At 43.0% G+C, this 25,649-nt stretch overlaps 1 protein-coding gene across 7 annotated transcripts in view; it reads right to left on the bottom strand.

The window, feature by feature from the left end:
- Window positions 1-25,649, bottom strand: part of FAT3 (FAT atypical cadherin 3) — a 419,023-nt gene that overhangs the window by 223,739 nt on the left and 169,635 nt on the right. For all 7 annotated transcript variants that reach the window (XM_056328389.1, XM_056328383.1, XM_056328385.1 and 4 more), the window contains exon 3: window positions 3,524-3,838. In XM_056328389.1, the coding sequence (XP_056184364.1) occupies window positions 3,524-3,838 (315 nt within the window). The remainder of the gene's footprint in view (window positions 1-3,523; window positions 3,839-25,649) is intronic.

Below are 25,649 nucleotides of genomic sequence, written 5' to 3'. Positions count from 1 at the left end.
TTTGCAGTTTGACAGTACCTAAAATAGACACCCAGAGCTGTGCCAGTCTACAGAAATGTAGGAAGTGACAGGTTGTCTACTAAAAGGTTTCTTCTACCTACAGACATGGCATACAAGGAGTATTGTTGCTTCCACTATCCAGATAATCAATTAAGACTGCAAGATTTGGCTGCAATTATGATCCTGTATCAGGACCAGAAACACCACCTGGTCTCCCTATGTCCCGGTTTGGTGCCTTGATCAGATGGCAATACATGTAGTAGTAGTACACGTGCTTCCAGGAACCTGCGTGACCTGTGGGAGCTATAAAGCAGCTGAAAGCAACTCGAGAGGAAGGCAAACACAGCCATTGCTGAGTTCCAACGACCACTCAGAAGGAGCATGAGACTGCACAAAGGCTGAGAGGGACATGCCACGAGCAGGGCGCAGCAATGCTTGGGCCATTCCTCTTCCTGCCAGCAAGGACCATCCAGGAAGACAGGATTACCCACCCCACCCAGGCTGTGCTGCGCCCATCTGCACTGCAGATACCCACATCGCCTACAGTCAGGGCACAAATGTCTGAAACACGATGCACCCACTCACCCACCACACACCATAAGCTGTGACAGCCCTGTGTACTCTTTACACCTTGTAACAAACCCAGCTTGGTTGGTATAACACACCAAGTCCTAAAAACAAGACAGAGGGCATGGGAGGCTAAGGCTAGTAATGTATTGTTCTCCAGCAGCAGTGGGCGATTTTTTGCTGCATTATAGCCAAGTATGCTAAGGAAGTGATCTGTGAACCATGTCCCACGCTTCTTTGCAGCAGAGGAAGTAAAAACTGCTCTCTCCCACCTGTCTTTCTAAGACTCCAAATAATCTGCACTTAGGGGATACTCATTTCCGACACAACATCCAGTAAGAGGTTTAACCCTAGGCACACTGCCAAAGCCCACTCAGCTGGGCATCAGAGTAACTTCTTAGTACCCCAAGAGCACCCGTACACTTCAGCCAATTTCCCATCTCTAGTGAGACCAACTTCTGCTGCATCCCTCGAAAGGACGTAAAAAATGCAGGATGCTGCCTTTGTGTTGCCTCACAGCACCTGATTACTCACAGGAGCAAGACGTCAGTTTGCTGGCACGGTTTAAACTTCGGAAGTGACACAGAAAATAAGTGATCCCCTTTCTCACAAATGACAGCTCTCCCCTGACAGCAGGAGCACGCTCGCTCAACCCACGTACACGGCAATTGTTGCGTATTTGGGTTCACATTAAACCTTTTCATCTTGATTATACAGCACGCTGTCGCATTTAGTGCTGCTGTGCAAAGCGCTACGTGAGTTATTGCTGTGCTGAATCCCAGCAAGCACACGGGGCCAGCATGCTACAAACCTCTTCTGTACGTGCAGATGTCGCCTGTATAAAACAAGTGGAGTGTAACTTGCTGTCTTAGAGAAACTAGTGCACTGCAGGGAGATGGCTGAAAGGAATCTGGCCAGACACCCCCAAGGGCACTCTCTAGGAAAATCCATTATGCTTTTATTCCTTGGACATCAGCATCCCATCAGGAGAAAGCCTCCCTATGTCAAGGCTGGGCAGGCATAGCTCGCCACACATCAATACTTTCCCAAGGGAAAACGAAATCCTTGTGTTCAAAGTGCCTAAGCTCCCATTTGGGACAAGACATCTCTGTGCACACACACTCTGTCAGCCCCATAATTTTCAAAGGAAAAATCAAAATAAAAGAGGCTGCTTTCCCCAGCTCTCATTGCCCTGCGTTTGGCACCAAGGTGGAAGAAGGGGATGGTTTATCCCGTCCACGCCAAATCAGAGCCAGCCACCAGCCAGGATGCTCACTGAACGCAATAGGGATCCTTGGGGAGTTGCCCAAGCAGCAACATTACTCATCCTAAAGCCTTTAAGTTCTCAGACAGCACAAGATGAAGACGAACCATCTTCAGTGTTAACTGTGAGAATTAAGATCTCCTTGTCAGGGAAAAACATCCCTGCCCACTGCTCCATGGGACAGAGTGCTACCCCACAGGGTATGCTACCCAGGCCAGGGTGCCATGGGGCAGCAGCACACCCAGCTCTGGTCCTCATCACAGGCTCACCCTGGCTGCCCTGAGGATAAGCAGAGCCGTGCTGAGCAGGCTGCTCTGCGGGAGGAGCCAACAGGAGGGAAGTAAAAGCCGTAAACACTGCAGAGTCCTAACTCTACTACTTTGCCCAGATGGGATTTATGGGGTGGGGAGGGGGAGAAGGGATGCAGATGGAAGAGCCATCTTCGTCCATTTCAAGTGTTAAAAATAAGTGAGATATGTGCCTTAGGGCTCAGCAGATTGAACATAGTGATTATACACGCTCCATGATTCTTCACCTGGGCTTATGCCTGAAAAGATCCTGACCCCTTCTTATGCCACGCATTGCAATAAGATTGCTGAGCCAAATGTTGAAAACCTATTTAGTGAACATCATTTCCCTACACCAAATTAAAAACGCTCCCTTTCAGGTTTATTTCTTCTGGTTTTCTATCTGTTTAGAAATTTGCAGCACGTATAAATGGATTTTTTCTTAAAAATAACAAAACCCCAGAACAAAACCTGGAACATTACAACCAGCATGACAGCTGTGTGAATCCTCTAAACTACTTGGATGAAGATCAGCCTATGCTGTGAAAGACCACCTCGACTCTAGCTCCAGACCACGTTGGAGGGTCCCTGCCAGCCCAACGAGCGAGGGACAGCCAGGTACCTGCTGGAGTGAGGACCACCTGCAGCCAAGCACAGGCAGGCATCCGGAGAAGTATGCACCACCTCGGGCTACGTCTCTTGGGGTGATTTCTTCATCAACCAGGCACCAAGAACGCCTGGTTCAGCAAAGGCATTGATGGCACAGAGATGGGCAGAGCTGGTCTGCACAGGCACAATGCTCTAGCACCAGCCAACAACATCACTTTAACTTAGAACAATGACCATATCTGCCACACTACACCCACAGGCTACATCCTTAACTGTTACAAATCAATGCAAACACAGACTGACTTTTTTTTTTAAAGGCCAGAGGGACTTTTAGGTCATCTGAACTGTCTTTTTGTATGAAATAAGCTGTAGAATTACATCCAGCTACTGTAATGTCAAGCTGGACAACCATCATGCCACTCACTTTAATGGTGCTATGCCCACTTACAAAGGATGAAACACCGCTCTGTAAACTGCAATAGCTTGAATCTGCCTCCATTGCTCTGCAGATTCAGTGCAGCAGTGTCTCATCCCTATAGACACAGGGAAGACACAAATATCAGAAGCTATTCAGTAACGTACAGAAGAGCAATCGCAGCAGCAGATCTGCAGCACGTCATCTTCATGTACCGATGCAAAAAGTGTATGCTTTAGACACAAGATGCTTTAGACACATAACTAAGCAGAAAACAGAATTTGGAAAGCAATGCAACATCAGTGGATCCTGAAGGAGAGCAAGCTGATAAATATTTAAATTGCATTTTCCCACCACCCTAAGGCAGCTGGATTTTATTACCTGTTTTGGGATTGATTACAAAGAAGTTCTGGGGATTTCCACTTGTAATTCGGTAAGTCAGTTTCTCATTAGTGCTGGAGTCAGGGTCCTGGGCTTGGATCTGAATGACAGATACATCCTTTGGGGAGTTTTCCATGACGGCTGGGTAATAGATTGGTTCAGAGGTGAGTGGGGCATTGTCATTCACATCTTCCACTTCAACGTAGACTTCGATGGTAGTGTAGAGTGGGACAACACCATGGTCAGTCGCATACACTGTCAGCCAATAGGATTTGGTTGTCTCCCTGTCAAGAATATCTGCTGTGTAGATAACTCCTGCAGAAAAACAGCAAGCAGAGGATTTCAGGAATAGGATCAATGAAACATCACATCTAGTTTGATTTGGCTGTACTACAGAAATGTGTTCAGCATATAACAAATGCTCCACCCTTAGAAAAAATAAAAGTTGTACATAAAATAACTACAGAAACTTGAATTTGGGCATTGTTTCCTGAACCCTGCTCAAAATCTCAATCCTTTGTCCCAAGAAATTCTGGGGGGAGGTAAAAAAGTGGCTCTTCATAAGTGTCCTGTATCTTTTCTGGGACTGGAGCTGGTAGGGTAACTGAAGAAACACCAGAATATTCCGCTGGTGAGGTGAACTTGTATAAACTTTGGTAGACAGCAATATCACCAGTGACAATTAATTGCACAGGAGAAAGCGGCTTCTCTTTTCAATCTCCTGCCAGTGTCCTTGCTAAAGAAGAAAACCTAGGTGGCAGTTTAAAATAAATCCATTCAAGTTCAGAAAATAGATGGTAAATTTAATAATGAGATCACTCATTGCTGAAATCCTGGATAACAAGTAATCAAAAGCTTATATAATAAAAGCTATTAGACAATCGGTATATTCTTTTTTATCACAGAGGAAGGAAGGGTATGGCCACTTTACCTACTGGTGTAAGAAAAGATCGGATAGTTTCCTTCCTTGTCCTAAGGAACCACAAGAGAAAGTGTTTTTGTGTATAATGGAGCCACAGAGAGGCATGGCACCCACCACTCCATCCAAGTACCACCCGAACGCCTGCACGGTTCCTGCCATGAAAGACTTCCACCCACCTCATTTCTGCCTAAAGTGAGTGTCATCCTCCTCCTGACACGAACATCAAAACCACACCGACTTTTTAAAAAAAACAGATATTGTGTCCTTAAACCAGAAACCCTTCCTAGCACTGTAAGACCTGCTCGTATTTGTGTGGTCCAAACCTTCACCGACCTGAGCACTGACGACAAATGCACAGAGGACCAGATACAATACACCAGCACCACACCCCCACCAGCATCAGAATAAGCAAATGCACTTTCCCACCACTTCTGCGACAAGAATACAAAGAACATTCCCTCTCTGAATACAGCATTATTAAATCTTGGGCAATACATTAATACAATGGATCTCAAGCTTGAGAAATATTTAAAAAAGCAGTTCGCAGACCATCAAGTCATGCCATTAATAGATGGAAACCAGTGATGTTGCAGAGCAAGACAGGAACACAAAAAACCTGAATTTAGTCTCAATGTGCTTGATGCTACTTAGAACAACATTCTCAGTTAATCATTGAGGAAAGAGATGCTCTAAGGTCAGCCCTAACAAGGGATATGCGTATGGTTTTGGCTTTTTGGGTTGTTTTTTTTTTTTAAGTATCAGACTGCACTGAAAATTTCTGACAGCCTGAAGTCTTAGAAAAGCTTTAAAGACACTGAATAGGCAGAGAGGTGTCTTGGGCAGACTTTGGGCACTGCTAAGGAAGGTGCAGGCTCTGTGCTCAACCACTCTGCAGAGCACAGGCCACCAAGAAAGGACCCTCCTTGCCAGTGCTACTGGGAATCCTTCCTAATGGGGTATGTAGTTTAGATGCAATTTATCTGTGTTATTCCTCAGCCTGAGTCTGACCAGTTATGCATTAAATCTGGCTTTTTAGATTAGACCAGCAATTTTAATGACACCTTCATGACACCGCATTCAGACAAGACTTTTGGTTTAAAAGATAACTGGTAAGTGTATTTCACTTCTTGAAGAGCAGCCATGAAAATGATGGCCCTGCGCTCCTGAGACATCAGCAGAAGGGATGGATTTGATGGCCTGATAGAACTTCTGATGTCTAACAATATGAACAGCCCCAGTGTAAACTTCCCAGGACACTTCTCAGCAGAACACATTCTATACTGAAGTTTACTGGCAAACTTACTAAACTGCTTTTAGAGGGGGTAGCAGCAAGAGGCAAATGACGTAACTTCTGTCCTAAGGGATGACCACCCCTGGCATAAGGGAGAGAAGCCCACCGAGTGAGAAAGGATGCTGCCTGTCCCCAGGGACTCAGGCCATGGTTCCCAGCACCCCCACCCAACTCTGCTCTGGGCAGGAGGCAACACAAAACCTACCACACAGTTACAGAGATGCCTGATGTACTTGCACTTGTCCTATAGGACATATATTTTTTAATTTTCTAAATATTTTTTTCAAATTTGTGATTTTTTTATTATGTTTTTTAATGCTAGTCTGAACTGACAAGTATTTTCTACCATTTGATCAATGATATAGAGAGGGAGGGGAAAGAAGCAGTACCAATTCCAGCCATGTACATGCTTAGGTCTTTTTCTAGTAACGTCAGATCCACACCTTCTTGCTCAGATATATTATTCCCCCAACAAAGGTGAACAAAGCAGCAGTGGAGGACAAAGGCAGAGTGTATTCTAAATATTCTTGTCGGCAGCAGCCTGTGCTACGTAATGACTTTCTGTAGAAACATGGGTGAAATATGTAGTGAACTGTGATGAAAATGCCTACAAGTCCAGAAGAGAAATTACATTGCAGGGATGAGAAGAGCCCAGAATAAATGACACTCTGTGGAAATAAATAAATAAAATAAAATCCACATGGGCCAGGATGAGGCAAAAAAGTTGAACATTAGTGCCCCTAGAGATGTTGATTTATTCAGAGGACAAGAAGAATTATTTTGCTCTTTAAACAAAATCTGAAATAAGTAGGGGTATCCCCCACTGAGAGTACAGATTTTAGCAGATTAACCTCTGTTTATGAAGCTAAATTTCACCGATACTGAGCTGATAATAAATCTATCTTCTGAGTCATTCCTTCATTTTATGACTCCTGGCAACAGTTACTTTCCATTTCTGTATTTCAGAAGGAAAGGATCATTGAACAAGTGTTAGCAACTGCCAACAGGTCTGCTATACTGGTCCTTCTTTTTACTTCTGATTTATTAAAAGGTCTCAGATATTAATTAATTCCTTTTCCTCAATATGTCTTGTCATTTCACCTGTCACCACCACACAGCAGCTTGATAAATAATAAGGTCTTTGTTCACTTTCAGGTTTTCAATGTGGAAACCCTCCTGTCAGCCCAGGAACAGCTTCTACCACGCTCTTGAAAGTCCTGCACAAAGGACAGCCTTTTTGCTGTCTACCCAAAGATGGGTCTAAAGTTAGTACCCACAAGAATACGCATGCTGCTTGAATATTTAATCAATCTCTCCACATAGGCATGGGTGACATCTTCCAGATGGATGTTAAACTTCATCTTCATATGAGTTGTTAACTCTGAAGACTAATGACACTTGATTATCAGCACCGCTTCTTCATCACTATGGCAGGAATGCAAACAGACTGGTAGACCTGGCATCAGGAGCCATAAAATGTTCCCTGGGGCAGCCCACAGGTAGGCTCTCACTCACTTTAGCCGAGTGAAAGTATGGGGAAGGCCAAGAATATCCCTGGATAAGACCAGAACAAACTCAGAAAAAAACTCAGTTACTTCGAAGTTATACGACACTAAAGATACTGAAGAAAGACAGAACTTTGTTTTCCCAGATCAGAAGAGCAGAGAGGATGACAGGCCTTTGGGAGCAGCTCTAAGGCTCTTTTTGGACAGCTTTTGTGGTGCACTCTTCCCAGCTGCCTGCTAATTAGATGAGAAACATGAACAAGGTAATGATGTCTGAGCTATACAAATGAAGAAACAAGAAGAAACACCTGCAGAGATCCTGAAAATGTCAGTGATTAAAAAGCAAAAAGTTCCAAGATTTTGCAGACACATTTCTGAATGAGACAGAAAAAAACCCCAGACGTTCCCATCTACCGGAATGCTGTGCCACAGAGGCGCTACTGCATTTCTACACGAGGCAGCTGAAATCCAACCGAGCAGTCTGTGTAAGCCAGCTCTTTATGTCGCCCTCGGCCAGACTTTGCAGTTTCCCAAAGGACTGAAGCCAGCCCTTCCGCGGGCCTGGGGCAGCCTCAGAAATAAAGCCAGCCGGCCGGCCAAAAAGCAGTGCCACCAATATGCTGGCCACCGCATTCCTCGGCGTGCATTTGCCCTATGTGATTTGCCAAGCACCACGTGCATTACGAACACTGTAAATGAAAAATAACAACAGAGTGCATTAATCTCTTGATTAAGATCCCGGGCACATTTATATGTAAATTAAGTGCAGCCCTTGGGCTTGGCAATGTGCCAGCAATGCAAAGGTTGTGTGCTTGTTTCTCTTAAAGGCTTGTTTTCCCTGTTTCCCTGGGAAAATAATGGGATAATGTTTTCTGTATGGCTCCTGCAAGTGGCACACACTGCGACACTGCATTATGAAGGGTGAAGGCAAAAAATAAAAAGAGTGAGAAGCTAGTGGCTATTCAAATGGGCAAAGAATTGGCAAACTGGATTTTACTCCTTTCTCTCCCACTGATTTGCTGCACATTTTCAGCAGACTGCTTCAAATGACATGGTCCACTCCAAAATTATCTGAAAGTTATGTATTTACTAGAGTCACGAGAAACCAAAGAGGCTCTTAAAACAAAAAAGGATTAGAGAAAAGCATTATTTCTTTCCTCACATCTTTTTTGCCCCCTGTTTGTTTACCTTACATGTTTGACAGTCCTTTGTGTGTAGGGCGCATGATGACCTGCCACAGCTCCACAAGGGAGTGTTTACTGGGGCTGTCAGCCCAGGTGTTTACACAGGTGCCTACTGCCATGGATGTGTGCTTCACATATAATTCATTCTAAAAGTCAGATCACCCTTCATGAATACTCTCAATAGTGCAACACTATTTGCTTGGGGTTTTTGTGGTTGGGGGGGGGGTTGGGGTTTTTTTTTGTTTTTTTTTAAAGGAGTTGAATTCCGTTCAGGATTTTTCAAGGCAAGATTAAATGACAACTTTGTGGTCCATAAGAAGCTGGGCAAGGAAAAGTCAAGAGGAGAGTAACGAGGCTCTTCCATCTAGCTGAGAATAGCAAGTCGAGGTCCGATGGCTGTGAGTCCATGGCAGAAAAAAGAGAATGCAAATACTCAATGCAGGGGATATCTGGCAGGAACATCTGCCTGCCAGGGATGGGTCAGAATCTCCAATCATTTGACATCTTGGTACTGGGACAAGAGAGTACAACCTGTTTTTCTACCCAACTTGTTTGCCTAGATGCAAAAAATGATGGAGCATATGATTTCACAGAGTGACTGAGTAGCCTGTGTTATAAAAGGTGCTAATGCAAGTAGTCATGCTCTCAGTTTCAGCAAACAATGAGCAAGACGTGGGGAGGTTCCTGCACAGACAGAAAGAGAACTGACTTGGAAGTATCTGCTACACTTCCAAAAATATCACACACAAGTAGTACAGAAAACACCTTAATTATCTCTTTTTCAAAATACTGCTGTGATCTTGCAGGGGGGCATCTTGCTTAACACCATCAGCTCAGTTGTTCAATTGAGAAAAGCCTCAATGACAAGGCATTGCTTGTTCTTCTCATCCCTTTTCAGGAACAGGAGCCAACTGCACAAGTCTGCATCTCAGACTGGGAAATTAGGAAAGACTAGCTGAGGTGAACAGCCCAAATATTCCCAGAGCCTGACTCAGGAGTGGCTGCTGAGGAGGGCAGGACTGGGAGGCAGCAAACGCCGAACCTGTCCTCAGCAGAAGCTGCAGTGTGGGATGAAGGTGACACTGTGGCAGCACACCCCCAGATGTTCCCAGATGCCAGTGTGCAGCACGCCCCTTTCCACCAAAAGCCAGCTCCTCACTAGCGCAAATGCAAGGTTTACTGGTTAAAGTAGCTATAAAAATATATGATCTTTAAGTCGACTGAAGGACTAAGGGTGATGGACAAACCTTCCTGGCTCCAGCCCCTGGGGCACCTGCAAATTCACCCACAAGATGTGCAAGGGCCACACCAGCTTCTGCCATGCAATGTGCTACAAAAATGCATTTCCAGAGCCCTAAGCCTGCCTCTCCCTCCTCCAGCTTCAAAGCAAAGGGGCTCAGTGCAAACCAGCTACAAAGTAGATCGTTTCTACCCAAATGAAAACAACATGAATGAAGCAGTCAGGAATGCCTACTGACAGCGAAGTACTCAGGGCTCTGCTTGATTCCTCAAAGGAGGACAAGAAAAAAATCACCAATTCCAAAATGCTACTGATTATTCATGACCCTCATCAAAGGCTCTGTGAGTCTCGTGGCAGTAAATATAACACCTTTGGTCCTTGCTTGCATTGCCTTGCTGGTGAAAAAAATAAACAAACACAGCTTTAGAAGAAAACAGTCAAATAATGTCATTTTTTTCCAAAAATTCTTGATCTAAAACACAGAGGGGGAAGAAAGAGCTTACACACCTCATCCAGCTGCACCAAGATTAAAGCTTTGTATGTGCCCATCCACACTCCTGCCCTGAGCATCAGCCAGATCCTGCCCCACACATTTTGCACAAAGGGGCCGTGGTAAGATTCGTGAGTGTAAATGGAAATGTCAGAGCTAATCTGGATTCCCTGTGTTAGGCAAAGACATGATTTTTGAAGGACACTTAGCAGAGAGCTATCGTAGGCAGGAAAAGTTTAAAAATACTGCAAGCCCATTATTCATCAAACCAGCAAACGTTAAATCAACCAAAATGGCATGATTTGTAGACAGGAATTTCACACCCAATTAAGGAAGAAAATTTATGATTTCAAGAAAGCTAATGTTACGCCTAACCCATATTTTTTTTTATTTAGGTCCTTCACATAGAATGGCTCTGTGTGTATAAAAGCTGAGTGTATACCTCTTTTAGAAGATATTTATTTTGTTATTTCCATTAAGGGTAAACTGTAAATATAACCCACAGGATTAAACAGCTTTAGTGTAACGAAGACACGAACCTGAGCACTGATGCCAGACCAGTTTAGCACACTGGGACCACCAAAGCCAGTGGGAATCAGAATAAACCACACATTATATTCACCTCTTTTTTAAGTCCTCTCAAGCCATGAATCACCAGTGCCAGTTCTGAATACGGATGGCAGTATCACATTAGCCACAAACTCAACCAGAGCATGAAGGAGACCTATCGCTCATCCCCCCCACCGCTCACAGCCAGCAGCTTTGAAAATCAGGCTCCTTACTTTGGTGATTAAATGCTATTTCAGTGCTTTCATTTAAGCCCCCCCATTGTGCAAAGTGTGGCCTCCCATTTTTATTTTATTGCACAAATTTTGTAGGCTTTAATGCATATTAAAACGCAAACCCAGCTCCTATTGAAGCAAATGGAAATATCCCCATTGACTTAAATGGAGATTAGATCATGCCCAGGAATGAGTCCAAAAGCAATATTAACTTTGTGAGGCTATACATACTTGGAACTTCCTAATATTCTTTTGTCTGGTTCAAATATAAAACATATATAATGTACCATGCCTGTCAAAAAAGGCAAGACAGGTAACATTCCCATCTAGGGCTTAACTTTTAATTTTCTCTTTTTTAGTGATGTTTTGAATGTAAAAATTTACTGTTACCCCAAAATGCAGTTTCTGCAATGAATATTATGTCTGAGTTCCCAGAGCAGTAAAAGAGAATTAGAAACCAATCCTCAGCAATGTTATTTCCACTGACACTGCGTTAGCCTGCAAATATACCTTTTACTGTGTTATTGCACACAATACATGAATATCACAACAAGCCAGGAGAATAATAAGGACATTCAACATGATAATAAATGTAGTATATCTGCATGTAATAGATAAGTAGGTGGATAATGTACAGGGTTACAACTCTTACTGGACACAACATGCCAACGTGTTTCAGCAAGGGTTGGCTCTTTCTGAAGGAGGGACCACTGCAGGAGCATGGACCCTGACCAGCCCTGCCTCAGGCTGCAAAGCACAAACCTAACTTCTTTTACTACAGGTAGAAAGGAAATTCAACTAATTAAAGGCAATAATCAAGTTTAGGTCTGGCCAGTCCCCCTCAAATTAAAATAATAAGAATACATATGTATGTATGTTTACATATTTGTCAATATTCTTAGATATGACCACATGCGTATTTATAAACATATGAATAATTATATGTAATAAATCCCTATATTTATGAATATAAAGAAACACAAGAGTGAGTGCATTCATATGTATATATATATATGAATGATGTGATTCAAAGGGTAACCGTTGCATACCGAATTAGCAGTGCTACCCACCACAGGGGCTGGGTGTTTTCAGGGGTCTGATTGCAGTTCCCTGGGTGTCCCAAAGCAGACACCAAGGCTGCAGGATTGCCGCCACGGGATCCCACTTCCCAGTAAAGCAGCATCTTAATGGTACTGAAATAGAGGCACATCTCTGATGAGGTGTTTGACCTTCGAGGTTACATATATCTTGAGTTTTGAGGTGAGATTCATCCCTCTTTACCTTCCAATGGCTTAAATTCAATGCTGCTGGTTTCCGTTGCTTGCTTTATTTGGGGTGGAGGGGAAGGCTTACAACCTCACATCAAAATGAGCTATCACTTAAATACAACATCTTCAAGGTCACTTACACATCAATTTCAGAGCAATTTTCTAAACATATCATCAAGACACTGAACCAAAGGCTTAGTCAAATAAATTCTCTATCTTCTTCCATTTATGAATTAAATGAAATAAGATGTGCCAACATTTTCACCTGACTAGGCTTTATTATGGTTTCTGTATCTTCCATCACATCCCTTTACTTATTTAAAGAAATATCCATGTTAATCTCGCTTTAATATTTTTTGCTTCAGTGAAAAAAGCCAAACAACTTAATCTTAAATGGATAAACAAAAAATACACAATGGACAACTCTGGAAGAACCGAATTGCCTTCAAAAGCACAAATACTATAAAGAAACCCTCTCATTTATGAATAATCTCTGCCAAAGCTTAACACACTCCATCACTGCTGAATAATGCAATAAAACACTGCAGTAAAACCAGGCTGAGAGGAACCATGAAGCTCCAGTGCTGACTAAACTGCTGCCACGTACCATTTCCTACTCACTACAAGCACCTGAGAACAATGGGACAAACCGTGAAACTGCTCTGACAAATGGGATGTGCTGCAAGCCCACACGGCATGAGCCGTATTGTTCAACTTTTATGAACATGGGCTGCTGCTGGCATCCCTTTAACCCACATAGGTCCACCTTCCTCTTCAGTCTCAGAGGCACAGAAAAAAATATGATGCCTATTTATGGGATGAACTTTGCGCTATTTGCTGGACATGAGCAGGCTCAACTTTTCAGCCAAAGGGCCAAGAAAAACAAATGAAACGTGCAGTTTGTGACTGTGGTAGGAGTCATGCAAAATTCAGTTACCTGAAGGTTTTTGCAAAAGCTTGCAGAAAGACTTACTGTGGAAACACATGCCTAATGCAACTAAGAACAACCTCCACTGATGGTACAATTTCACTCTATTGACTACACTGCATTTTAGGGTTTTTTCCACTTTTTTTAAAGCACTTGTGGCTACTGGGGGTTTCCAGTCACACATGAATCACAAACTATGAATTCTCTTCAATATTATAACCTCTCTGTATGCATTTATCCCTTGGTATCCATTTGTCCCTACAGCAAATGACAAGTTCTGCCTTGTTTTCTGAGCACCATCAAGACTACAAAACTCTTACCTGCCTTGTTCCCACCTCTGCAGCCTTCCCAACCAAACTGAACGTAGGGATGGTACCAGCAGAAATCCTTACGATGCTAGCACCAATGATGAAAGATATTAAACTTTGATAATAGCCTTTTTGTATGGAGGAATTTTTTCTCAAAGGGTCTGTCTAATGCCCAGGGTAACCCAGATTTTCTGTACATCCTCTTTAGTAGATTAATAAAGAGATCAAAGTCTGACCCATGTGTCCTCTGCTGGGAGGACTGGGAAGCTATTTTAAAAAGAAGGGTTTGCTCCTGGTTATTTTAGAAACGAGATCAGAAGCAGAGCAAAGCTGAAGCAGGAAGAAGAGCTGGAGAAAAAAGGCAAAGGATGCTCAAAAGGATTCTGATAAAAGTCCTGGCAAGGGACTTCTGTGCGGGGTCCTCTTCCTTTACATGGAGCTCTGTATCTTTTGTACTGCCTACATTATGAGAGATTGTTTTGGGAACCCTTCTGCAAAATCCGTGCCGATGTGCTTCAGCTGTTTTGTACCAGTGGTGAGGGAGGTTGAGGGAAGTGGAGGAAGCTCTTCAGGGGAGCCTGGTTGCTGGGGAGGGCTGCCCTGGAGAGCAGGTGATCCCTCATAGAAGGCGGGCCATGCTGATCTTACCTAGGCTCAAGCAGAACATAATCGGGCACTGGCTCTTTTGATGGATCTCAGCACTGAGGAGCATTGGCCTGGGATGGCTGGCCAGAGTAGACAAAGGACTATTGGGAATATTCCACCTGATAAATATCTTTCACCTTTTAGTTATACATATTATGCTGGAAATAGAGTATTATTATATAATATTATATATTATACAGGAAACAGTCTTTTCCCCTCTCCTTTGTTGCTGTTTCTTTCTGCCCACAGCCAACAGGCAACCCTGTGAAAAGGGTAACAAACGTTAACCCTGAAATCTGCCTTTATCTTTCTCTCTATCCAAACATAAACCCAGAGGGGCAGTCAAAAAGGAGAGGAAAAAGTACCTCTGGAAGGGGTTTAATGGCTACGCTGGACTTGAACATGAACACCACAGGGAAAAGGGGAGTGTGATTCACAGAGCCAGCACCAGAGCATCATTTAACCCCCTGTACGGCACAGCTATGCTTCCTCTGCTTGGAGGTATCGTGCATGACTCTGGAGTCCATTTTACAAAGCATGGCAAAAAACCTGGAGGTTAAAAAAAAAAAAATAAGAGAGCTCCACAAACAGCATAAGGAGCAGAGACAATGACTTACAGCAGGAGAATTTAAGATTTCAATCTGCTAAGCTTATTAAAAAGAAGATGGAGAGGCAACTTGATTAGAAACATCCATGTAAAGTTCATGGGGAAATAGTATTGGGAAGTAAAGGGCTCTTTAATCTAACAAAATAAGGTGGAGCAACATCTAATGATTGGAAATAGAAGCCAGGAAAAATAAAACTAGCAATCAGCTTGATACTCCTCTTTATTATTTATTTTTCTAAAGTGGGTGATTAATTCCTGGAATAATTTCTTCCTATCTCTAGATATCTGCAAATGAGGGCTACAAACTGTTGGGAGGAAACATTTCATGGCAAAAATATGCAACACTTCAGTTAGAGAAAAATCACTCAGTAAAGAGGTATAAAAATTATATACAATAGACAGAGATATAAAAAGGATGAAACCAAATGATCTCTTCTGGCTTTAAACACTATGGATCTGTGAACACTGTCCATCTGTTTTCTTTGAGGAACTAGGAAAAAGGTTCATTGCATGGTGCTGGCCTGCTCCCAACTACCCAGCCCCACTCCCATGGTCATTCTTTTATTGCCCCAACAGCCTCTGCATTGCCATGCCCACAGAGGGGAGAAAATACACCTAATGAAAAAAACAGTTCCTGGTATCTTCTCACTATCATGTATGAAGGCATGCAAGACTCAAAATCCAGTTCTAGAGATATGCAGAAGGCATGAGAAGCAGCACATCTGCTGGCCATGATCACTGGTGAGCCTGGAGCAACATCAACCACTTCTGTCCAGGCTGAGCACCAGGAGGGATGTACCGCAGGTGTGGCAGGCAGTGAAGAACCTGGTCCCCTTCTGGGCTTGAGGAGAAACTCTCAGATTACAAAAGGCTCTCAGGCAGCCAACCCTGTGGCTTTCTAAGAACAATCAATTGCCCTAGTGTTTAAGTGACTTTTCCAGTGATAAGGGCTCACCAGGCACTATATACTTTGTCAATATTATCCATGATGCTGTAACAGAACATTGCTATTTTGCAAAGCAACATACCTTGTGTTTCACTGTGAAACACAGACTGGATGCATTTAAGCCTGAAGTTTTATCTAGACCCCTTTGCAGGACTCTCCCAAGGTCCAGAAAATAAAAAGTTTTTCCTCTGTATCATACCGGCTTCGTGTACAGGGGCCAGGGCATGTGAGAGTCAGCATGTCAAAAAAGACCTGACTTGTTTTGAATCAGGACTACTGCTTTAAACTGCCCAGAAGCAAAGCATTTATTTTTTTCTGAAGTAAGCTTTTAGGTGTACTCTCTCCTCTCTTATCCAGAGATGCTAAGAAAGAGCCCCCACCACCCCCCCTTCCATCCTTCACATCTACAGGGTGTAAAACGACCTCAAGCTGCTGCTGCTGCTCTGGGAAGAAGTTTGGTGGCTGCGGCAGAAAAAAAAAAAATACAACAGGATTGACTGGAGGCCAAAATTTAGTTCAGATCACCTGTCAGCATCAAAAAGTTAGGTGAATCTCTTGTAGTTTGCTTCAGAAAGGACAGGAGCTCGGTTTCCCTGGTCACACACCTAAGCACAAGAATGGGTCTTACATCCCAGACCTCTTTCACTAATGGAATTACCTTCCATAAAGCAGTCCTCGTGAAATATTTTCTGCATAGATGATGAACCTCTGCAGGGAAACCACACTGGCATCATGTTTTCACTCACACCGTCGTTCTGGTATTAATCAAAGAGGACTATAACCATCTGCGGATGGCTGGTAACCGACGGATACCTACCAATTTCAACCAATGGTAACCGATCTCTACCAATTCATACCACAAATGACACATCAAACTGCTGATGCCCCCATCTGAGCTGCCAGGCTAGAAGGCCACTGATAAATCAGGTCTGGCACTTCCATTAACTGGGACCTGACATTGCAGACCTGCAGAATTAGCAAAAAGGGCAGGACAGGAGAGAACAGTCCAGTCTTTAACTATGTGTTGAATTTAACTCTAGTCGTATTGAAGGAACTGCAGAGTTTAGTCTTTCTTTTGAAGCTCAAATGGGCAGGCTGAGGAGCACCCTACTGAGAAATCATCAGCCTCTGTTGTCACTTTTTGCACAACTTAACTGTCCCCAAAATCCTGCCCAGAATGTAAATCAAATACTTTTACCTTTCTTAAGTGTTCAGGGTTTTTTTTTAAGGGTCTTATTTTCTGTGGAAGACAGTGGGCTGCTCCCACAACTTTCTGAACCTCATTTTCTCACTTTCCATCATCTCCTCTAACGGTGTACACCTTTCATCAAAAAGAGTCATCAGTGTTCAAAGATCACTCATAACTAAGCTGACTCTCTCCTATGGCAAAATTATCCACAGAAATTGCCAAGGGCAATCCCAGATGATTCTAAGCATCCTTCTAATCGGAAGGTCCCTAGAGACAGCTACAAGCTTTGCATGGGAGGCACCTCACCTACAGCCTTATCGGTGACTGCAAAAAGTGAAGTAACTAGAATTCATTTTCATGTCGGATTTTTTCCAAAATCCCTTGAGCAACCTCATGGTAACTCTGCAGCAAAAAACTGCACGTGATCATTAAGTTAGTCAGAACTTTAATTTTCTACCTTGCATAGAGGAAATGGAGCTGGGGTTATAATGGCAAACGTAGCACAGACCCTGCACAAGCAGACCATAATTATACTCCTGTTTCACTGTCCATGCTCTGTGTGATAATAAATCCAAGGTTCAAAGAGTATATGTGAATATGCTGGAGTATACTAGTGGAAAGTACCACATTTTTAATGTTGGGGAAGCACTAGTCTGACATTTATATACAAAATCTTCCACAGGTAGGATACTCTTCTACAGACAAGAAGACAGAAGGGAGCGAGAAGCTGAGATACACAAGGGACTGTGGCAAATCAGAGCAGTACGATAAAAGCCTTAACACAGACAGCCCTACCGGGATCATTGGGAATGATGCCAGTGACTCGGTGGGTGCTTCCTTTTGGCTCTGAACAGAGTGAGGCAAATAAATGTGCTCTGTCTGCTGCTCTCCGAAGTACAGCCTTTCATGTAAGACATAAAGCTCAGCCCTTACCACACCAGAGTCCTCAGAAGTCATGGTACTTTCTGCCAGCTTTCCCTGCCTGCTGTTCCAGATGTTGTGGCTCTACCCAAGATGCCAGGAAGCAAGGCGGGCAGCCTAGCACCAAAGGGGTGCCAAGACATTGGCATCCACCCAGACGCTCCCTTGTTTATTTGGGGCAAGGCTCAGATGCACTCAGTAGGAGGAAGTATTGCATGCCCCTGCTGGTGTATACGTACATGAACATGAACTGCAGCAGCTCGGTTTTAGACTGTTTTATGAAGAGGTGGACTAAACTCCCTAAAGAGGCGGGGAAAGTCAAGGTCTTGATAAAGTAAATAATTAAATGCTGCAGTACCGATATATGCCATGTGATCCCTTGAGGGAGACCACAAGCATGAGCCCTAATGAAATAAGACACTCAAATAAAGGCTTTGCTGTGAACACAACCCTTATGTGCTCTTTATGCACCACAGCAAATTCTATCACTGTATCACACTTACCCATCTCTGTAAAGTGACGTATACATGTGCAAACAGATGTGGTATTTACAAAAACACATGCAGATAAACTTGCAGACACATATATTCTAAATGAGAGGGCAAAAGGAAAAGTGAAAAGTGATTTATTTTCATTTCTGTAAATAGCCAGACCATGCTTTCCCTGCATGTATTGCCTCACAAATCCATAACTGTATGCAGTTCAAAGCTTTCATAAACACTTAGCATTTGAATTTGCATTTGTGAATATTTTAGCCTTTAAAAATGTCCTTGTATTTTATACTTCAAGTTCTTAAACACTCAGTAATACCAGTGTGGGCTTTGCCTAGGGCTAATTGATCAGCTGCACTTAAGATAGAGAAAGTCTATTTGCCTATTTATACATAATTTTGAAATGGAGATTATATTTTCACTGTTTGAAATACATCACTATGAGAAAACCAGAAAAATGAGTTTAATTATTTATTTATAATGCAACTTTGCTGACTGTGGAAGCAATAAACCCAACCAAACAAAACCCAGGAAATTATCCCAGATCCAAGAGCAGGAGGCAGCATGGCTCCTCTAATTGAGTTGCCTTTGCTCTTATCTTCTCGAGATCCCCTAGATTGTTTTCCAATTTTCATTTCCATTTCTTCCATTAAATGCCTCTAACCCATGACCTCCATTTACTGCCACCCATTTATCTTCCATGCTTAATTGAGATGTAACATGTCCACTTGTCCAGCGCTGAGCACGGGAACTCAGACAGCACGCTTCATAAATATCGGCTCCCAGGGGAGAGCTTACTTGGGAAAGTGCAATTCAAAACTTGATTCTCGAACAGGTAAGTCTGTTCCATTAAACTTGAGTTTACCTTATAACCATACCATGTCGAGGACAGAAACCCCAATAACAAATAATAATATCTTTGGGCTTATTTGCTTTTTCTGCTACAAGATGGAATTATGTTTGTTTTGACCCAGGAGGGTACGGGGTGACAGGGCCAGTGGGAAGGAAAGATATAAGGCAGCTTTCAGCAGTCAATCGTTTTTCACTTTTGAACAGAATAATTTTAAATGTGATGGTCTGCAATCAAATGCCCTCCCTCAAGACTCAGTGTACAGGAGTTTTTGAAGGATGGCTTTGTTCAGAAGATGGCTAGACCTCATGCAACATCACTTCAGGAGCTCTTGACAAACATTACTAAAACTCCCAGCAGCCAGATGCTTCTGCATCTTTTTACAGAGGGGTAAGCCCAGCACCAGAGAGTCAGAAATACAACAGAAGGGAAAAACTAAAGCTCCAGCTACCAAGCAGTCATTTTAATCTCACAGAGTAATGCTAAAGCAGGAGAGAATGGAACAGCAATATCTTAGCCTCTAAGAGCAGTAAAGTAAAATTAATACAGCACCCCAGGCTACTCTTAAATTGTAAAATTTAAGAAAACATATTGTGGTCAGGCATTCAACCTCTCAAGATAAACAGATGAATCACTCCATGCTTATTCTAAACAACTGTATGTTTGTACAAGCGATACCAAGTAAAACACAAATTCGCTGGGATCCTGAAGGTGAACATCCAAGAGGAAAATACATCATTCAAAACCATCGTATCAAGGACTACGCTGCAAAGCTCCATGGCCAAAGCACCTGAACGGAGCACACTCCAATTTCATACTTCAGAGGTGTGACTGCAAATGGTGCTGACATATCCCAGACAGCTTTAAGGTTAAGGCTGGTACCGATAGACTGGTAGTTGCGCCAGTAATACCTGGAGAAGGCTACATGAACCGCAGCAGGGTGGCTGTGCGCAAAGGCTGCCCAGTGGCACCACAGCCACACCGCTGCATGAGGGAGTGCCAGGCATCTCCACAAACACTCCCAGGGGTCAGTCCAAAGCAGAAAAAGGTATCCAAGAGATTGAAGCGCTGTTAGTAATGTCTAGAGGCAGCCAGGAACAAAAAATATTCGTTGCTCTATCTTAACTTCTGAAAAAAGGTGACAGACAAACCAGCTTTGCCTGTTTTGCTGTAGAGTCTCCAAAAACTGAACCAAGGAGTATTTTGCTACACATGGGTGCCATTTACAAACACAGCGGCACCGACTATCAGGTACCTACGTGGCTCCCAGCTGGGCAGAATATGAAACTTCATATTGCAGCCATTTATAAGCTGAACACTATGTGGAAATTACTCCAGCTCTTTCCCTGTGCCTGGATGCCTGATGGCTTCTATGAATCCTACCTCTAGACCGTCCCACCCATTGCCTGCATGCCCGAGTTTACTCTCAGAGGCTTACGACTGGATAGCTGTTGGCATGGGAACAAGTCAGTTGAAAGGATCTCTGTTAACTGGCACTGTAGCCATGCCAAAGAACGGCAGCACAGACTTTGCCTTTATCTCACTTTGCAATTCCAAGAGGAACTGTGCTGTCGACGCCTCTGATCCTGTATGCTGCCAGGGAAGATCCCGCGAAGCTGTGACAGCATTACTCTGGCTGGTCAGTAATTTTCAGGCAATGCACTGGGGCATGCAATGCAAGGTGTGATGGAATAGTCCTTGCAAGGGACTTGAAGGAACGACCAAAAAGTAAAGCACAGGCTGAGAATGAGGAGAGACTGTGCATGTTCACTGCAGAACACATCGCTACGAGGACAAAACGAGAGGGGAAGTGGCGATGGCATTGGGACGACATTGGCATTCCTGGCATGAGCGCGCCTCAACTCGCTACCAAATAAGCATCTGGTGCCACCTAATTAAAACACCAGATCCAGGAGGTGACATCCAGCATCATGAATCAAATGAAACATCTGCTAATTCTTACAACAGCCAGACAAAACAAGCCTAAAAAAGGCAAAACAAACACGCACACACACACATTACTAACTTTGGCACTGACATCCTGACTGAACAGAAGAACTGTATAAAATTCCCACATTATTAACCAGTGCATCTTCAGTTTAACTGATCAACTGTGCAAATTTGCTACAATGCATGTTCAGCTGCTTAAAGGGCAAAAATGTAGACAATTTTACAAAAGTGGGTAAACACACCCCACTGCACAGTACTGCACCACCAAGGGGAAGCCTCCCTTGAGCTTGTGCAGTCTAATCGCACAGGCTATTAACTCAGATGATTAAAGGACTGGAGACTACAGAAATCTCAATACATGCATGGCCCATAACAGCACAATGCAGAGTGTGCTTTCCCCAGTGACAAACAGATGCTTTATTTTTATTTCTTCTATAAATAATTGGGGTTTTTTTAATAGGTATAGATAATCAGGCATTTACATGGTTTCCAGCAGAGCAGCAATATTAAGCTACTACGTTACAGCCATTCATAAGCTGAAGGCATCGCTGGAATTACTTTTTACTGTCATTATTATCCAACAATCTCTACAGTATGTGTTGTTACCGCAGCAGTAAAATGATTAGATTCTGAGCATTGCTGGAAATCTGTAAGTAACACCATGGAGGTGAACCCTTACGAAATCAAGTGTTTAAGGAAAACTTTGGATGGTTTCTTACACTGAACCTCGTGGGCTCCTGAAAACAGAGCAGGGACAGCACAGTTTTGCCATCTTTTACACCAGCAACATTTCATGTACATGGTTTAATGCTGCCAGTGAGCCTACTATACACATGTGTAATGGCATTTCTTGAAGTGCCTCACTTCAAGACGTAATTTCATTAGTGCTTTTTGTTCTTGCCTTCCCTCCTCCCATCACACTTACACAAACTTGTTGCCGATCTTGCTTTGAACTTGTCTTTTTTTTTTTTTAACTCTACTGTAAGACCTTACAAGCAGAGTCTGTATATAACTTCACCTCCTTGCTCTGTTACTGATTTTTAAGCAGCTTTTTGTATGAAAGAGGTAATCAGAAACTGAGCAAAAGGACAAAAGATGCTCTCTAGATCAACTCCAGAGATCATTAGGTCAATCTGGCACTTGGGTAGAGATAACGTGAAGTCATTTTGGAAGTGCTGCAGAAGGAAAATCCTACAGTAACCTTTAATGACCTCTCTATGCTCAGTCAAAGAAAAACAGTTGCATTTGGGTTCCCCTTCCCCCCCCCGCCAAACACCCCCCCGCCCCCCCCCCCCCCAATGGAGAAGAAAATAGGAATTTCAGGAAGGGATAATACACAAGCTGATTGCAGCAACTTGCAAATGAACTAGCAGGGGGCGTCTGGGAATAGATACCAATTTCCATTCCAACCGGAATGGAAGTTTCTATATTAAAGGGTATTATTTCTGAGCAGTCAGCACGGAAGGAGAATCTGATGCAATAAAACACATGAAATTTCTAACTGATCAGAACCAGAAAGAGAGAAGGAAAATAACTGAGGCTGCAGCCTTGCTAAAAACTAAGATGAAGGGGATATGGAGAAGATGCAGCAGCCAAGGCGGGCAGTGAACAACACACTTCAGAGATATGAGGCATCAGCCATTCTTCGAAGCAATCACAGCTGCCAAGAGCTACAGAGAAAAGAGTGAATTGAAGAGGATAGAGGGGTCAACTGCAGTGAATATGAAAACAACTCAAGGCCAAGGACAGGCATGATGCTTTGGGATTTGGCCAGGAGGTGATAATTTGTGGGTTTTGTTAACTGCAATCTCAGTGGAGTAAAAAGGGCAGAAACTCAACGAGAAAAGAGAGAGTTGGCAGCAGGAAGATGAAGGCAGCCAGAATACAGAGCAGGAATAAGGAGCTTGGGTAGGAGAGAAAAGGAGAAGGGGTGCCTGGCAGTGGCAGATATGCTTGGAGAACTGTAGGGTTTTCCCAGTCTAGGGACACAAAAGCGAATCTGAAAGTTGAAGTGATGCCAAGAAAGGAAACAGGGTTAAGCAAGGTGGCACAAACAACAACGGTTGAAGAAGGTCACAAGGGATTGAAGGAGGAGCTCAAAAAAGCAAGTCAAGGGCGAGAAGAATGAGGTTTGCCTATCATGGGTCTCACATGAAAGAGCAAAGAAAGCAATTTCCATCCCAAAACACCATCGGTCGCTACTTCTCAGCCAGGAGGAACAGCTGTGCCCTCCTACTGCATCCTCCTCTGCTGGTCCTCTTAGGCCTCTGTGTGTCAGCACCTTGGGAAAAGGCTTTCCAGAATTTCTCAGGGCAACAGCATCCTTTCACATCTTCTGTTTTAAAATCTGAACTACATATATATAGCACCTATCTTAAACAAGGTATGGTATATTCTTATTTTATATTCCTAATCCTTCTAGATTAAGCTCTGTCTGGCTACAAGAAGCAATGACTTTGACTTGCTGCATACTGACAAAGGAGTAACATGTACCAGTCCCAAGAAGTCTATTTGCCTGGATTTTCATCAAGACTACGGCAATAACCTCTAAGCAAATGTTGCATGAAATCATAATGCCATTCACACCAATGCTAAATCTCTCGAGCCCTCTGAAAAAAATCCGGATCTCACCCTCTGATCTGAAAATCTCCTCTGAGGGCAGCTATAAAACTTCTCTACTGGTCATGATATCATGTATGTGTCAACCAGATCACTGTTCGCACTTGATATATTTATTATCAACTTCAGGGTAAAATTTCTTATGCTATTTACAGAATGAAAAATATGTCCTGACAGTTTATATGGAGGAAAATTGTGCTATGATTAGACAAGGACACTACCATTACAACCACAATTACAACAAAGCTGCACTTACTGACCCCACCAACAAAGGAAGAGTTGGAGGGAAATTCTGTGTAATATTTTATATCCTGAACTAATTAAAGATCTCATTCCCCAAACAGCCAGATAGCAAACATAAGTAGTGCCTCCAGATGAAGGATTCCTGTTTTGATGGTTACTGTAATGAGCACATTCCCAAAGGAAACAGCCAATAAAAAGCATCTCCTATCTGGAGGATGCTGAATGAAAGCTGGACTTTTCTTAATTTTACAGCAATTCCTTATTGCATCATATCAGCCTCCACCAACAGTCTCAGTTCAATTTTTCTGTAATGAATTTGGAGACTCAAAAGAAAAATTTCATCCTGTCTTAGCCAGCTAAATTTCTCTCCTTGACTTAAAGCTGACAATGATTATGAATAAAATGCTGTTTTTACATCACTGTATGCGGTTTTAATTAAAATTTATTAACTTGAGAGAAACTATCTCCTTATCACCAACAGCCACTAGAACAAAAATGCCTTTTATTGTGTTTTTAAACTGGTGTTTCAGACAGAACCATGAATACAGCACACTGTAGCTCAACTGCCTAGTGGCAGATTAGACTGGTCTTTTCCCTCTGCTCCCTCCTTTCCTTTCATGTGTATTGTGCCCTGGGCAAAAAAGATCACACTCCTGCCTTCTGCAAAATTTCATACCTACAGCCTGTGTCCGCTGACTTGCGCACAGCTTTCCTTATCAAATTGCTGGACCGCTTAGGAAAAAATACCTATGTACCTTACCAAACTATTATAATAAGAAAAGTAAATACCAGGGGCCAGGTTGTGATGCCCTAAGCCCTGGACCATGTGTACTTTGAAAGGATCTTTGCAGTCACTATTCCAGAAGTGACAGCTGGAGTTAAGAGAGCCAGAGGGAGAGCACATAAAAGTAAGAAAACCTTTTTAAAAGACTTTTAGAAAAGGAGACAATTTAAAATGCCAACAAGTGTCATGACAGGGGCTTAGGTAGTAGGGAATAATGAAGGGAGCTGGAAAAGTAAGCTGTAAAACCAGGAGAACACAATATGCCAAAGTCCAAATGGGAAGGGTTGAACATGTTGGGTTGATTGGCAAGATGTCATCTGAGATGATGTGATGAGAAGAAGTGTTACTAGTGACCTGACTAGTATCTTGTGACAAGGAGGAGACAGAATAAATTAGGAAAACCCCTGTCTAAGGGACTTGAAGGGATGTACTGGAAGTGCGATTACAAATGAAACTCCTTAATCCAGGATAAGAGTGATGAAAGAGAGGATGTCACCAGAGCAGGAATCAGACTGAAAAGAGAGACATGCTGGGAGAGAAGGTTTAAAAAAAACTAACCAGGACTAAAGGCTGGTCAGTCAGGCCAGGCAGGCTGTGGCATAGCTAAAGGTAAGAAAGGAATCAGCAGCCTTCTCAGCAGTATAACTCTTCAAATACAATTTTACAGGTTAATTTTATTCATGTCTCTTTTGCATTGGGTGGAGAGAAATGGAGACCACAAACAGAGATAAATACAACTATCATGACCATTTTTTTTTCCTTTTTTGAGGAGCAAGACTGGGGGTGGGGGGTTGGGGAGCTGGTGGTGGAAGGCAGAAATGCCAAAGAGGTGAGAAGGTTTTTATTCTTGGTGGAGAGGAGGCTGGGGCTTAGTTCAGCACTGGGTAAAACAGAGATAAGCACAAAAAAGGAAGGTTTCCCAAAGGGAGAAGGCTCACTGGGCTGAAGTGGTTGAAGACGGAA

Source organism: Falco biarmicus, chromosome 2 (assembly GCF_023638135.1).
Source record: "Falco biarmicus isolate bFalBia1 chromosome 2, bFalBia1.pri, whole genome shotgun sequence".
Taxonomy (NCBI): domain Eukaryota; kingdom Metazoa; phylum Chordata; class Aves; order Falconiformes; family Falconidae; genus Falco; species Falco biarmicus.
The sequence above is the reverse complement of the archived record's forward strand: the minus strand, read 5'-3'. Positions and strand labels throughout refer to the sequence as shown.